The sequence below is a fragment of the Mastacembelus armatus genome, chromosome 8, assembly GCF_900324485.2.
Source record: "Mastacembelus armatus chromosome 8, fMasArm1.2, whole genome shotgun sequence".
Taxonomy (NCBI): domain Eukaryota; kingdom Metazoa; phylum Chordata; class Actinopteri; order Synbranchiformes; family Mastacembelidae; genus Mastacembelus; species Mastacembelus armatus.
The window spans coordinates 14,707,032-14,723,626 of record NC_046640.1 but is presented as its reverse complement, the minus strand read 5'-3'; the positions used below and the strand labels follow the sequence as shown (position 1 = coordinate 14,723,626).

The 16,595-nt window shown below is 39.4% G+C and overlaps 1 protein-coding gene across 4 annotated transcripts; it reads left to right on the top strand.

The window, feature by feature from the left end:
• Positions 1-433: 433 nt before the first annotated feature.
• usp36 (ubiquitin specific peptidase 36) lies at positions 434-16,486 on the top strand. Of its 4 annotated transcripts, none has more exons than XM_026325655.1 (20): positions 434-546; positions 3,948-4,213; positions 4,332-4,553; positions 5,008-5,118; positions 7,106-7,208; positions 7,319-7,386; positions 7,668-7,738; positions 7,859-7,941; positions 8,035-8,146; positions 8,251-8,391; positions 9,874-9,974; positions 10,077-10,215; positions 10,342-10,704; positions 11,204-11,428; positions 11,919-11,989; positions 12,101-12,778; positions 13,323-13,540; positions 13,824-14,015; positions 14,124-14,239; positions 14,388-16,486. In XM_026325655.1, exons 2-20 carry the CDS (start codon positions 3,961-3,963, stop codon positions 14,517-14,519), a joined length of 3,399 nt encoding a protein of 1,132 aa, XP_026181440.1. In that variant the 5' UTR covers positions 434-546; positions 3,948-3,960; the 3' UTR covers positions 14,520-16,486. The 4 variants fall into 4 exon arrangements, with proteins under 4 accessions (XP_026181440.1, XP_026181438.1, XP_026181439.1 ...); XM_026325653.1 differs by having other exon boundaries at positions 11,865-11,989; positions 14,388-14,525; XM_026325654.1 differs by lacking the exon at positions 434-546 and having other exon boundaries at positions 3,961-4,213; positions 11,865-11,989.
• Positions 16,487-16,595: the final 109 nt, after the last annotated feature.

Sequence of the window (16,595 nt, the reverse complement as noted above, 5' to 3'; positions counted from 1 at the left end):
GAATTAAAGTATATCTATGCAAGACATTGCAATTATTGCAGGTCTGCATGCATAGAAGAGGGTAATTCCATCCGGATGGAATTTGATGACATTTTGACAGTTAAATAAGTCAAAATCAGCATCGAGCAGCAAACTGACACTTTAGAAGCAGTTTAATTCATTATGGGATTCTGCCTGTAAGCGAGGACCAGCATTGCTTCAGCATAATGATGTAAGCCCACTGTAACAGTGCAACACAATAAAGGATACTTCTTTGTTGTTAAATTAAAAATGGTATGTATCGTGCCGCTTGCATCAATGGTAAACAGCAACGTTTAGAAGTCACGTGTAGTTTTCTCCCGACAACGCTACGTCAGTGTGAGCACTGATTGGCTCAACCTTTTAGCGACGTCGTGACCTGTTCTCTGATTGGTCTGTGTTTTCCGTCAGTCATATTCGTTCCCGCCCTCTGATAATGCAGCATGGGTGAAAATACCAGACCCAAGAGCTACAGCTGAGGAAGCAGATCTCTGTACTGACAACGATTTTAGGAATAGAATTAAAAAGGTGAGTGGAAAAACGCCTTTGGTTCTACGAATTATTTATAAGGGTTGTTTTTTCAAGAAGCCGCTGGTAAAGCAATATTGTAGGATGTGGCGGTTGTGGGATGTTAGCCACCTGGACGCCGAGATGCTAACCCACATTGCAGCATTGAAGGAGACTGTCGCCACGTTAGGTTAGCTCCCTGGCTAAATTACTGCCGCTGTCAAGCATAAAAAGGCAGAACACGTTACAGTCTGAAGCAGAGAAAAAGAAATAATTAAATATCACAGAGTAGCACGTATTAAACAGATAATAACGACGTTTTCTGTTAGAACCTATCACAGTTCAAGTCGAAATTAACTAGCCGTGTTTGAGGTTAGCAACCTAGCATGTAAGCTGTGATGACTGGCCCGAAGAGTTGGTTCCCACTGGGGTGCAGGAGGGTGCCCCGCTACTGTGCGATGTTTAAACGATAATATCCAACCAGGAGAATAGAAAATCTGCGAAACTGGGGAGCTAGCTAGTTGTCTAAATACATTAAAAACAACGGTACGGTTTTAAATGTGCTGCTACATTAAAGGTGCTCCCCCTAAAGTCCATAATTCGCATTTCCAGTCCTCGAGTAGGTACTTGTAGTTGCATATTGGTTATTATGTAAGAAGGCATGTTGTAGCAATAGGCTTTGTTTTGTTGGTTGCTGTCATCATCTCGATTTTCAGTGGTGCCGTTTCTGCGATTACTTTCATTGAATTATTTGCCAAAAGAAAGTTGTACCTTTTATGAATTAAAATCAAGATTGCATTTGTTCTCTGGTGTCACTAAAATGTCGATCTGTGGTTCCGTGGTTCATTTTGTTGCCACACATAAAAAATATATATATATAGATATATATATAAATCATATTTTTTGAATAAATCATTTTTTTGTATTTTTGGAAGACCATGAACTCATCCTGCTCATCTTTCGTTTTGGTGTAAGTTATCATATTGATGTATCATCTGAAGTGATTGGACTATGCATGATACCAGAAATGTAGTTTAGTAATGTTTAGTTCAGTGTTTAGTAATATTCATAATTTCTTTAATTCATTATTTTATTCTATATAAAATATAAGTTTAATATAATTTCATTTACAATTTCCCAAGCCTTAGATCCATTCTCACAATTAATTATTTTGTCCAAGGTTAAAACATATCAAGACCCAGTCACTCAGAGATATATATTTTATTTGAGATGATTATAAAAGCAAAAGGTTTTTGGTTTAAAATTACTTCAGCAGTCAACTGGTTAGTGAAATAGTTGCTGATTTCAAGATTGTCCCTTCTTTATGTAGACAGCTATTGTTTTGATGGACGCTGGCGCCTATAAAGTTTTGAAGAGTGACATATCTCACATTAAAGCATCCATTTGTTTTGTGTTGCTCTTTAAGGCATTGTGGCAGCCTAAGCTTTCAGATACATTGTCACTTGGAAACACATTAAAAGTGGATTAAATCTTTAAATAATAAAAAAAATCCTTAAAAGAAGAAAATCTGTTTTGATGGGCCACCACAATGAACACGTGTACAGTGTAGTTAACACTAAATGTATTTGCCCTACTAATGAAGCTTTATAAGAATACATTCTCTAAAATTAACATCCAGCCTGTCTCACAAATCTGCTCTAACTTTCTTTTAATGCCAATTTCTGTGTATTGGTCCAAGTAGTACATGTGGATGTACTTTATCAATGTTATTTATCTTTTGAAGAAAATGTGAGAACATGGCGGATTATAATTATACATGTTAATCACACAGTCATAACTGAAAATGCAAAAGTCAAAATGCTGGTATTTTTCTACGTAAGGAAATCTCATTGATAGGCCTAGTAGTTTTGATGAGTATACATTAGTCGAGCTGGTAAGTACAGTCAAACAACAATGAATCACAGCAGATGGTATAATGCAAACTATTTTGATCATCCACATCCATAAGTGATTCTCCTGTACAGCCATCTTAACATCAGAGGGTGCCTGACGTCCATCTGTGTCATTTTAGATGTAATGTAAGCAGAAGTTGACAGATCTGTTCGTTTGACCAATCAGTCTGCAAGACCATAATTTTGTTTATTATTGGGGATATTAACAATTATATCATCAGCTCACCTCACCTCACATCATCTTAGGATGTCAAACCTGAAGCAATTAGTGACAGGATTTTATTCAGGATATTTGCTTGTTATTGCTGCAGCTGACATTACCTATGCCAACATAAACACTATAAAGTTTCTGCATGAAACCAGAAAGACCAATTCTCATGACAATAATTTGATTAAGAGTTTATGATGTGGTAAAAAATTCAATATTGGTGCCTGGTTTAGCAGTTTCATCACTGCAGTTAGCTGTGTCCCTGTGGGCTTTGTCATTGTTAGTTGTATCAGTATCAGCAGCATGTGAAGGTCAGCATGCCCTTGTGCATACAATGCATGTTCATTCCTCCTCCTCTCATGACGTCACTGCCCACTCTGATGAGCATGACTCTCATGGCACTCCATGCCTGTGATGTTGTAGCATGATGCGGTAACATCTACATGATGTAATGCTTTCACTTTTAGGGTTTGTTGTGTGTGGAGAACCTTGGCTGTGTCCTGGGTAAATTGAGGCAATAGGAGACTGAATGATTGGTTTACTTGCTCCTTGGTCAGCGCTGAACACATTTTGTCATCTTGCTGCCTTTTGTATAAAATAACACGTCAGGGGTCATTCACTACGCTGACTGGCAGACAGTTGTGGAAATGTGCACTTACTGTTATCTACACTGAAATGGGCCTTTATGTGCTCTCAGCTCCACTGTATTTAAAGGGACAGCAGACAGCCATTACAAATGTTTCATTTCTCGTATCACTGACAGCCCAGATTACAAAATTTGATGATTTTGTAGAAATATGGCAGATAGTAATGCATATATTTATGCAAGCAGAAAATGTATTGTATAAAAATTAGATTTGGCATTCATTATTATTTGCTTACACTCCATGTGCTTTAAAAACGTAATATTTCCTACTGTCTTCCACCCTATGTTACGAGTGTCTCGTGTGTTGCATAACTGTAGGAACAGCTGCTGAGACCCAGCTGGCACAGATGCACTCAGTCCTTATGTCTTGTGTGGAGCCATGTCAGGATATGTGGCCTAGAGATGTACCTACCAGAGCCCAAGCAGACAGGGGCGCTGAGAGGCACTTAGCTGGGGGATAACTTTAATATTTATTTGGCCCTGTTAACCTCAGAGACAGGCAAGGTACCTTAAAGTATCTTTGTGTAGAGAGGTAATAGGATGACATTACTATTATCCCTTAGGGGAAATTTGGTGAACAAACTTAGTTAGTTGTCTGGGAACCTGTCAGTTTAGTCCGTTTATGACATTGACATTGATTTGTCTTGCTTTGCAGTGATGTCTCAACAATGCCGATAGTGGATAAACTCAAGGAGGCATTAAAACCTGGCCGAAAAGACACAGGTGATGAGGGTGACCTCAACAAACTGTTGGCTTCTTCTGCCAAGAAGGTGCTTTTGCAGAAGATAGAGTTTGAGCCTGCCAGCAAGGGGTTCTCATATCAGCTGGACAGTTTGAAGAACAAATATGTGATTCTCAATCCCAGGAATGAGGGTGCTACAGGACAGAAGTCCACAGAGCCTGCCCAAATAAAGAGGCAAGGTAAGCTCTCAAATTGCACTGAAAATGAAGCTGAAATTTGTCTCCTTATTTTGTCAATATACAAATTTCTGTATAGCCTACTGATAATGTAATAAAATTGACTGCTTTCTTCATTCAGTCCCAGAGAATGTGGTTGGAGGGCAGGGTGATGGCATCCCCGCCCCACAGAAGATGCTTTTTCCAGCGAACAAGCTTACCCTTAAATGGGAACGTGTGTACAGGGTGGGAGCCGGCCTCCACAACCTTGGAAACACCTGCTTTCTCAACTCCACAGTGCAGTGTCTCACCTACACCCCACCACTTGCCAACTACTTACTTTCAAAGGAGCACGGTCGTGCCTGTAAGTATTTGAATTGTGTTTGCAGCATTTATGCTCCCATCGATTTAAATCTTTCTTAACCCTGTACACACATATAGTTTTAAGTTTGGGAAATGACATGCAGACACATGTGGCTTGAAGTCTCTGTGGAATGCGAGCCAAAGAATAACAAAAACAGTTGCATCTATTTGTTCACATTAGGTATTAATCTCTGATCTATTCAGTGGTTTATGATCCTTCTTAGCAAGCCAATATTATAATTGATATAGACATCATGTCATTGCATTGGCCAGTATTTCTATGAATAAAAATTAAAATATGTGATCATGACTTCTTTTTTTACTGTCAGTTCTGTGGGCCTTCATTATGAAGGTCCGAGATCAAAGACTCATTATTTCGCTTTGTGATGAATCCTGAACAATGTGAATACAAGTTTGAGTGAAATTCTTTTATGTTGCCATTGTTTGTGTTTCAGGTCACCAGTCAGGCTTTTGTATGATCTGTGTGATGCAGAACCATATCATCCAGGCCTTTGCCAACACAGGCAATGCCATCAAGCCCGTCTCCTTCATCAGAGACCTGAAAAGTAAGATATCCAACTTCAACTATGTGAGAGTGAGCAGTTTGTGCCTATTAGTTTCATTGTAGTTTCTGTCAGGATTCACAGCCACCTAATGTTTTTTTTTTTTTTTTTTTATTGTATACTGCCAGAGGCACGTTAACACAACACTGGACACAGTGTCCCATGTGACACCAGCCCATAATTGCAGTACATAAGTGGAGCAATGAGGTTGTAGGCTGTGATTGAACTCTATGTAGATTGTAGGGATGAGGTGTGAGTTGCATTTGCACATGGTGAGGTACTGTGCTGTAGTCTCACAAGTCCCACCCTCCCTACCTGCCTGCTTTTTCTTTATATGCTGCTGCAATCATGTCTCCACCTCCTGTGCCTCGTTTTGTTGTCACCCCCTCCCCTTGCATCTCCCCCTCCTTTTCCTTTTCCCGATGCCCTCTCTGTCTCCTTGTGACTGCAGGCTGAGAGGAGCAGCTTTAGCACAAAATCATACACTCCTCCTTTTCCACTTCTTTTCAGCTTGGACTTTATGCATTCTTTAGGTTTTTTTAGATTCATTTAGCTGTTGGCCAACAGTTAGGTATGTGCCATAATAGCTAAAATAATGTAAATGAAAATTCAACATAAAATAAAAATAGAAATACTGTGTGAAGTGTTCAGGATTCCCCCCTAGGATCTTACAGCTGAGTTGTCAAACTAGGTAAAATCATCAAATGCCCACAGATTAAATTTATTCAAGATGTTTTCTCCCTCTTCTCTGAGAAGTGCCCTGAACAGGTCATTAATGCGTGGTGTCTTATTCCTTTTTCCCCACTCAGAGATGACTCATTGTCGTAAGTGTTCCAGGATGCTTTGCTGGGAATGTGGTGATGACCACATAATTCTAGCAGCTCATACTTTCTCTTTTCCCTTAGGAAAGAACAGCAGAGGTAAAAGGTTTCGAACTGCATTAGCTCTAATGAGAGACTTTTAGATGAGACGTTAGACTGCTGAAGTCACTAAGTGACTGTAAGCTTTTTATTAGGTCATTGGTGAACTGCTTGTCTGAGATGCATGAGCTACCAACCTTAGAGGCCTGTAAGTACTCATGAAAGAGTACTTCTAAACTTTACAACATAATAAACGGTGTCCCTGTTTGCCATGTGTAAACCACATTAGAACCTGCTGCTCTTTAATGCTACAGTGTAAATGGTTTTGGAAATGAAAACTGATAATACCCTGTCCCTCTGCTGTATTGGTCAAAGAACAAACACATTTTGTGTTCTTTCACACCTAAGGTTATGAATTAGATATCTTGACTTCTGAGTGCCAACTGTGTTATCTGCAGACCAAACATATTATCATATTGATACAGTCATAGCCTGGTTTACATCATTAATTGGTTCCAGAAGGTGTGACATATGACGATTTTTGACCTAAGCTGGACTGACTGAAACATGTGATGTGGCATCTGCTCTGTGTGATGCCACGTTAGTGCTGCCAAATGGAGAAACGGTGTGCACAAACAAAACTTGGCGGTGGCATAGACATACTGTATTTTCATTCCTCTTCCATATGTCGACTTGATCGGTGACGTTAATCTGCGTCACTTGATGTATAGTGAACTGTGATTTATTCTATAAGGAGTGGTGTAAGCCTGAGTTTGCTGGAAGTAGAATGACCTAAACCAGGGTATTTTTAGCGAATAAAAGTGGCAGCTGAAAACACGATTCTTAATATTGTTTCCTCTACCTGCAACGCAGCCATTTTGTCTATGTACTTCCTGCACCATTATACATGTAATGATTTAAGCAGTCAATCAACATTTACTGTATATAATGACCATTTGCTTTAAATTTGGTTAAATCACACAGGGGCTGTCTTACTATAACAGGCTTTTTTGCTTTGAACTCTCCTATTTATGCTTAAACATGAGTAATTGTCATAAAAGACAATGTTGTGAAATATTTTGGAGAGACTGAATTAACATAAAGCTGCCATGTTCTCTTTTCTCCCTCAGAAATCGCCAGACATTTTCGTTTTGGAAGCCAGGAAGATGCCCATGAATTTTTGCGGTACACCATCGATGCCATGCAGAAAGCCTGTCTGAATGGCTACCCTAAGTAAGGTTTTATTATTGCTAGTGTTAAAAGTATGTCTATGTTAGTTTTTTCTGTAATTATTAAAAAAAAAACATTTATATACTCTAATATATATTCCTTCCTGGCTGTAGGCTTGACAGGCAGACCCAGGCCACAACGCTGGTTCACCAGATCTTTGGAGGGTACCTCAGGTCAAGAGGTACTGACTTTTTTCAGGAATCTGAAATGTAGAAAAATAGCTTTTGTGAATTTGAGTTTCTTTTGGTATTGTATTATTGGTAAGACAGTATAGTAAGGCTCAGTATTTTTCATCACAATGTATGGACAATAAGAAGAAGCCACACTAGAAAGCTAATTGAGCTAAACCTAACCCAAAGATGCCTTGGTTTTAGTAATCCTTTTTTTTAATTTTTTTTTTTAATTTTTATTAGAAATAGCCCCACACAAGAATCATTTTTGTTTTCTAATTTCGTCTTTCAGTGAAATGCTCTGTTTGTAAAAGTGTCTCAGACACGTATGACCCTTACCTGGACATTGCTGTGGAAATTCGGGTAGGTTTTATGAGACCTTAATGTCTTATTTTTATATTTCAGTATTTTCTATGCAAATACTGTATGTATATAAAGTTTTTGTTCAGTAGTAGAAATTATTTTTCTGTCCTTGTCTTTCAGCAAGCTGCAAACATTGTGCGTGCCCTGGAACTGTTCGTAAAGCCAGATGTATTAAGTGGAGAGAATGCCTACATGTGTGCCAAGTGAGTCCCAGTTATCAAGTCTGGCAACATCTTATATTTTAAAACCATTCTGAAGGGCATTAAGACAGATAAGACATATATGTTTGTGTCCAGGTGCAAAAAGAAAGTGCCAGCAACCAAGCGCTTCACAGTCCATCGAACATCTAATGTACTCACCCTTTCACTGAAGAGGTTTGCCAACTTCAGCGGAGGCAAGATAACAAAGGTAAACAATTAATTTGGACGCCAGTGACTTAAATATATTTTGGTTAATAATGACTGTATCATTTTCTAGTGTTTCTGATATCTCTGTATGTCTTTATTTTTCAGGATGTCGGATACCCAGAATTTCTGAACATTCGCCCCTACATGTCTCAGAGCTCAGGCGATCCTGTAATGTACGGACTCTATGCTGTTCTGGTGCACTCTGGCTACAGTTGTCATGCTGGCCACTACTACTGCTATGTCAAGGTAAGGCAACCAGATGTAATTTTTTAAAGTCGGGTAATAAAGAAATGAACAGATAAGAGTGAATTAAGCCAAAAGGAAAGTAAATATTTCTTTAACCCTCTGGGGTCTGAGGGGCTTTTTGGGGCCTGGACAAATTTTGACATGTCCTGGCATTTGTGCTTTTTTCAGTGTTTTTTAAACATATTAATGTCTAAAGTCTAATAACACTGTAATCAGCACAAAATTGGCTACAATAATATGTGAGCAAGTTTATACAGTATTGTGTTTTTGAGAAAAAAGTGGTTATGCATGGTTAGTGAAAAACTACATTTTTCTACTCACTGAAATAAGACCATAAAACACAAACAGAACATTGGTTCACAAGACTTTGGAGACCTGGATGTTGTAGGCTAAAGTGTTTACTTCAGAGTGCTGTGAATGTCATCTTGTTCACACATTCACAATAAACAATACACTGATTTAAATTTTCTAAGACAATTTTTGTCCCGAAAGGCCATATGCAAGAGGGTGTTTCTGAGGATGAATAGTCATGTGATTTACCTGAGAACACAAAAGACGCACTGAACGACCAGACAAAGACGCGCATAATGAGCCTTTCAGTCAATGTAGATAGGACGGATTAGTGCAGCACAATACAAAACAATGAGGAGCCAAACGATCCTCATTTGAGTTAAAATCAGTGTTTTTACTCTGAGGACAAGCTAAACTGTTTGTCTCTGTGTGGAATGTAAGGAGTGCTGCTTCACGTGTGTAACACGCCATCATCCAAACGCGCCGAAAAAGTGAGTAAATTCTATGATGAAGTTTGATATTTTGTGTCATTTCTCGGGGGCGTGCACATATTTACCTGGTTCACCTGAGATTATTTACATGTGAACAGTGGACAGTGTACAAGGCGGGACCGCATTACCTGTAATGAGGTGAGACAGGAAAAAACGGACTTCTCCTTACGTTCATACGGATTAAATCAAAAGTGATGATTTGTTTTTGACTTGAATTGTTTCAGTCAAAAGAAAACATTTCAAGCTTTCTAGCCATATAATTCTTATTTTTATGAGGCAAGTATTCGCTGAGATTCTGGTTGTTTTATTTACGCGTCTGTGAAGAGAAATGGCAGAGACAGAAAAGTCCGAGAGCGCACCCTGTCGGCTTTCTTTATTTAAAAAAAGCACAAGGTTTTGTTGTTATTATGATGGTATGCCACTAAAACTAGACCCTTTACAGATTTGAATGATATACTTCTTTTATCTGTACGATCAGAATTGACGGAGTAATTTAAATTTGTTTCGGCCTTATCAGGAAAAGATGCATCAAAACGCGCCGGTGCGTGCGTCGACCCCAGAGGGTTAAGCCTCAAAATAAGTCTTAACCAACAAGTTACCTTAAATGACATCCTATCATATTTGGTGCATTGATATTACATGAATGATACTTTTGCAGTATTTTGAATCCTACTTTTTTCTGGGTTTTTTTTTCTCTTAGGCAAGCAATGGGCAGTGGTACCAAATGAATGATTCAATGGTGCACTCCAGTAACATCAAAGTGGTCTTGAACCAGCAGGCTTATGTGCTTTTCTACCTGAGGTAAGACACTACAGTGTTGCAAGAGATCAAAACGGGTGTTGCCTGTTCCTCCTGGATATATAATAAAGTATACAAATAAGAATATTTCTTTGAATGTTAAAGGATCTCTGAAACTAAGAAGAATACAGAGGGGCAGGCCACCAAGCAGGGAATGTTGCATCCTGGCAAGAACAGCTTGTCATCTGAACAGATAAAAAGGGCCAACCTGAATGGACCCCTCTCCTCCCCGCAGGTCACAAAGGTAAACTGCAAGACATTTCAGATAAATAATTTTGTGGGATGGTTGAAGTCATTAATTATGTTATATAGTTGGTGAAAATTTTGGTCATATGTATTTTTCTAATGCAAATTCACCTCACTTTTACAGAAACTTGAGCCTGCACAATTACGTAAGATCCAGTCCATGGATAGTGGTTTGGGCTTGCCTGTTTCTAGGAACGGTGTGAACGCTCAGCCACAACCAAGGCTTTCCAACTGGACACCATCCTCCAATGGTCCACCAAAGTTGCCAGGTGGACCCACGGTTATTGAGGAACCTTTTAAAAAGCTGAAGAAGCCCTCTCCTCAGAGCCAAGCACAGTCCCGCAGCAGCACTCCAACCCCTTCCAACAATGGGGTCAGCAGGACAGAGGGAGATAAAAAGCAAGGTGGTGAGGGCAGAGGCATGGCAGTGTCTACCTCAATTAAATCTTTGTCTGACTCTTCCTCTGCTGACTCCACTGACTCAAAGGTAACATTTGCAATGAAAAACACCAACAGAAATAGCCTACATGAAAATAATCTCTATGTTGTGGCAAATCTGCAACAATATACCACAATTTCCTTAAGCCAAAGGTGCTGTCTTAAAATTGCTTGTATTTTACAAGTCATTTAAACCAAAGATATTCTGTTAACAGTAATGTAAAACATAGAAGAGAGGTATATTCTCTAGAAAAAGATCTCGTTATTAATTATAGAATTTAGTTGTTCTCGTAATTGATTAATTGATCAGTTGTTCTTGTAGTCCCCTAGAATGCAAGTCTGGTTAATGCATACTGTCTTCTCTATTTGGAAATTGAATGAACAAATAATTTCTAGTTGCCAGTGCAAATGTTTCAGTATGGCAAGTTTGGCTCCCATACTACAGATACCAGTTTGTATTGTGTAGTTTAAGGGGATGCATAAGAGCCATTTCAGGCCACATGTGGATGCACAGAAGCATGACCCCAGCCAATGACTGTCTTTGCCAGGACTCCGTGTGTCCCAAAAGTGCACCAGTAGGCGAGACTCCCACCACCCCTCGTAAAGGCTCCAATGGTCTGGTATCTCCAGCCAAGAGTGTGGAGCGCTCTCAGAGCATGGAGGAGCCAAAGATGGCGAAAATAAAAACCCCAGCACTCAACAACATCACATCTGAAGCCACCAGCACCATGTCTCCTCCACCCGCCAAGAAACTGGCGCTGTCAGCCAAGAAGGTGAATTTGACCCCCATCCACAGCAGCAGCACCACTTCTTGTTTTAATGCAAGCTCATGATACCTTTGTGTCCCGTTGCCCACTCCACACAGCTTTCCCAAATGTGACCATTGATTTCAATAAGTAATTTTATTATGACAAATAAAACCTTCTTTTGTAGTTCTTCTGCTATATGTAATTGATTTCTCCAGTGTTCCTGTCTAATCAACCACATGGTAGTACTTGTTTATAGTTTGTCTTCTTTTCCTTTAGTTCTTTTTTCTAACCATTTCTAATTCTTCTCTGCCATACCCTTTCCTCTTTGTTTTACCCCTCCATCTTTTCCTGCCATCCCTTTAATTGCCCCCTTTCCTTTTTTGATTCTCTTCCTTATTTTGTCACATTCATGGCTATTTTCTTTAGACCACCAAGTTTTTATTTATGTCGATAACTGCAGGCTCGCAGCCGGAGTCCGAGCAGCATTGATGCTCTGCCCCCTTTGTCCTGCCAGCTGTCCCGTGACCCCACGCATCCAAATCAACTTAACCCCCCCACCTTTGCCTCACCTCTTCACACTCACAGGTAAAAAGTGTAAGCCTGATATCACATAGGAAATACTAATAAAAATGTTGATTGGTCCATGCGTAGTGATAAGATTGTAAATCCATGTGTTTTGTCTTGGTCTCTCCCCAGAGCTAGTTCATTCCATTCATCTAAAGTCCAGCCATCGCCTTTTACCCACTCAAGTGGATCCTTCAAGCAGCAGAGTCCTCAAAAACCGTTACTTTTATCCACACTGCAAAAACCAGCCGGGCTTTCTCTCAAAACCAATGGGCTTCACAGTCCCAGCCCAAAGAACCCTAAGTCTTCCAACAACCTCAACTCTATGGTACAAGATCAAGACAGCCCTTCATCTCAAAAGGTCAACCAGAAGAAGAAGAAGAAAAAGAAGCGGCGCCATTCTGAGGTGGAAGGTGACACAGAGCCAGTCATGTCCTCAGCTACCATGACACAGCCTAACCTTGTGGATTCTGCTGTAGAGAAGAAGCGCAAGAAGAAAAAGAAAAAACGAAAGAGGGAAAATGAGGATGGAGAGAGAGTGAAGGAGAGAGAGTGTGTCCTGTCACATCTGGACACATCAGTCCAGGAAGAGGATTGGTGTCATGGTGGCATGTGGAGTCTAACGTCCCACCCAGATTCAGATCAGTCTAAGCAAAAGTCTCAGTTAGCTGTCACAACCCAGTGTGAGTCAAATCCGAAAGAACAGGAAAGGGACTGTGTGTTGCCAAAGAAGAAGAAAAAGAAGAAAAAGAAGATGGAACTGGTTGCGGCCCTTCAGGACACAACTCCTGTATTCTCTGTATCAGAAAGGTGGGTTAAAGTTTTACTAATTTAATCACACATCTGTTTTTGTGTCCCTGAAAGGATATACTCCATAATTCATTTCTGTTTGAAGAGCACTGACACAACAGCCATGTACTATCCAACTGTCATCATCACCTGAGGCCAGGACAAATAACTGGGAGAGACTCTGGTTACATTATTATTAATATAAATGGTATTTACATCATTTTACCAGCACAGGTTTAATTAAAAAAACAAAAAAAAACAAAATAGAAGCCGTAATTCTACAAATAAATAAATAAAAATGTTATGAGGTGTGTGTCAGTAAAATCAGAAAATTTGAAAGTTGCTGTATGGCAAATTTATGAAGGTGTTTGATATAGGCAAAAAACAAAACAAGTGAAATGGCTTCCTTCTCCCTGGAATGAGTGTGACCAGGTGGCAATCTCCCACAGTGTGAAGCAGAACTTGCAGAAATCCTCACAATGTAGCGTGCCAGGCATTTTTGACAATATGGAAGAAATAGGTCCTCAAGCTGTAAATGAATCAACTTTTATTTTTTCCCCACTAGCAATTCTGAGAGGAAGGCCACAGTTGTACGGAATGACACAGAAGATTTAATAATGTTAAAAAAGAAATTAAAGATGAAGAAGAAGAGACTAAAAGAAGAGGTGAGACTGTGGGAGGAGAGCAGACGATGTTCAGACAAGCAGAATGATGAGTCTGAAGCAGCAGAGCCCCTTTCCAAAAAACCCACCACAGAGAACAAAATAACCAAACCAAGCACAGGTATGATGATCTGGACATGCATGAATATGCAATACATACAGGTAACGTGGGTTCATGCTGGGTGATCTGCAGTGAGAAATGTATGATCCTACCTACAATGCCCTTCAATGTCATTACTCACTGATTAACGCTGTTTGCCAAAAATCACCACCACATCTTTGATTTGAGTGACCGTTAATTTCACAGTTACACAAAGAGAGCATGACTCACAACATTTAAAGAATGCCAGATTTATTCACTGTTTATTTTTCTTTCTTTCTGCTGATTATTTTTGCAAATGCAGCCCCAGTGGTAGTGTGGGACAGCCAAGTGAAAGATGGCTACAAACGCAGCCAGGCACCAGCAGCTGATGCAAGTGTGCTAGGAGACAGCGCCTTGAGCCGTGCTGCTCCCGTAGCCTGGGATGGAAAAAAGACAAGTGGTGTGGTAGAAGAGCTCCTCAGGAATGCTACAGATAAGGCCTATGGGGCCAACGGTGAGAGACTGACTGCTGTGTATATATAAGCCTATGTGTATCGATTTCCTTATTTGTAGCAAATAAATGTTTTAATATGCATTTAATGGATTCTTTTGTCTAATTTAGTCCTCAGCTGGGATGGAGAAGTCTCAACTATTAGCAGAGATGCAGCTGAGGATGTCCACCAAGCAAAGCATGACACTGTGATTGATGAGTGGGATGAAGACTTTGACAGGGGAAAGGTGAGGAAAAATGAACACAACATGCACGCACACACTTTTACAAACATTGTAAGTGTTTCTCAGATAATAAAGCAAAAAGTTTAGCACTACAACGCTCATTACTCATTGTGCCTTTTCTTAAACTCCCTTTCCTCTTCTGAATGGACAGGTAAAGAAAATGAAAAATTATAAAAGAGAGAAGTGGAGAAGTGGCAGCAACATTTTCCAGAAGATCCAGGACAGGAGGAACAAATGGTCTGTCACACCTGGAGGGAAGAGAGTTTTCGGAGTGCGTCGCTGAGAGATTGTTGTTGAGATCATACTGACTGGAAATGAACATAATACTGTATACCAAACCTTTGTACCCTCTTTTTTTTTTTTTTTTTTTTTTCCATCATCTCTGTCCTGTTCACTTGTGACCCATATTTTAGAGTCTAAAGCAAAAGTATTATCTGTCTCACTGGCAGCCCCTACACTATAAGGTTTAAACTAAGCAAGCTAAAAAAGTCTTTATTGGCCCGATGGATTTGACTGCTCATATCCCCTTTTTATTATAAATGCCACAGCAAGTGGCTCGAGCTTTTCTATGCATGCAGTATGTACCAAAAACCTTTACACATTCATGTTGCATAAATTATATGTTGACATCTTTTGAGCTTTGGTCATTAGCCCAAAACTCTGATCTACTATGAAATTAAAGATGGTTTACCATATCTGTGAAGGAAATGCTAATAAGAAGAAAATATATCTGTAGCTATTTTGCTGTCTTCTGTGAACTGAACCGTCTTGGAGCATTCTATGCTGCTTTTGCAGACATAAGGGCTCAGTAAGTTTGACATTTAAAAAGTGACCTTTTAACCATTCTTCTGAAATGATTCTGTACCAAATTACAGACTCAAATGGTTTATTAATGAAACGTTTTATTTTAGAGTTTTGTGTGCTTTTCTTATTTTATACCTTCTTCCGTTGTCATTTTATGTTGCTGTAGTGTCTGTGCCACATGACTTGTTTTTTGAGGACCAAATTTTGCCTGCATACTGGTGGTAAAATTAGGGTATAAAACTGCCACTGTATTTCTACATATGCATGTTTTAATTGGTTCAAAAACCTTCTGCGGATACATTTGACTGACTGTGGAAGCATCAACACTCAATCTGACGCCATTGCTTGCAGTATAGCAATATGTTTACCTGGAAATTTTCTGACAGTGTATTGTGCAATGTGCATTTGCAGAGTAGAGTTTGTGGTTGCTGGAGGAAATCAGATGGGAGCATTTATTTTCTACTGTGCAGCTATTAAACTATGTAGCTCATCTCATCAAAAGCTCTCAGTCTTGAGATTTGACCTTTCCATTCTCTATCAAACCTCGCCACAAACTCTTCTTTATCAATGTACTGAAGTAAAAAGTTTACCTATGTTAGAATGGGACTGCCACATACTAATAATTTCATTTCCCCTGCCATCTTATAACTCTATGCAATTTTCTGATTGTCATGCTGGTGACCTAGAAACTGGGCTAAGACTCAGGAACCCAGGCATCCTGTATCCCATAGTCCTCTTTGATCAGACTCCACTATTTCATATCAGAGTATTCCTTCTCCTTGGACCACCATTTTGCATCCTGTACATCCTGTAGAAACTGTTTTATACAAAATATTTAAGGTGTGGAAACCATGGGATCATCTTGCACCAATACGGGCACAGATGCATAGAGAAACAAATGTTATAACAAATTGCTTTGCCAATGTAGAAGACTGTACAGTCCATCTTGTGCTACCTGGTGTTCCCCTTCAACGCTGTAAAGATTGGCCCATGCATTTTTCATTCTAGAGATGTTGCCTTGAATTGGCTATAAAAACATATAGAATTTAATGCTATAAATACATAATTTAAAGAAGATGCTGATCTTTAATGTGCTACTAATACTCGGGTCAGTTGGTGGATGTTAACTTTGAATTTATCTGCAAATGTGTTTGTTCATTTGTGTATGAGAGTTGTCTGTTTTTCCATTCAAGATCTTCCCTATGTCGCTGTAGTATGTACAGTACGAGAGGCTACGAAGTCTCATTTTTCATAGAATGTGTTTGTCGGCTGTGATCGACGTAGGGCGTGATTCAACCTGACACAGAAGAACATTTACCAGGATGGTCCACATGTTTGCATTGACGGATCTGTATTTTGCACCAGAGAGACCTTTCATAATGAAAGTGGATCTTACCACACTATAGGTAACTATAAAGGTGCAATAAAGTTGTGACTTTTGTGAAATTATTGTGCACTTTTCTTTTCACTTCTATACTCTTATAAATTAGCTGTGTAATTTTAATATATTTTGTGTTTGTTTTGTATTAAATGATACAGTGTTAAGAGGTCAGCT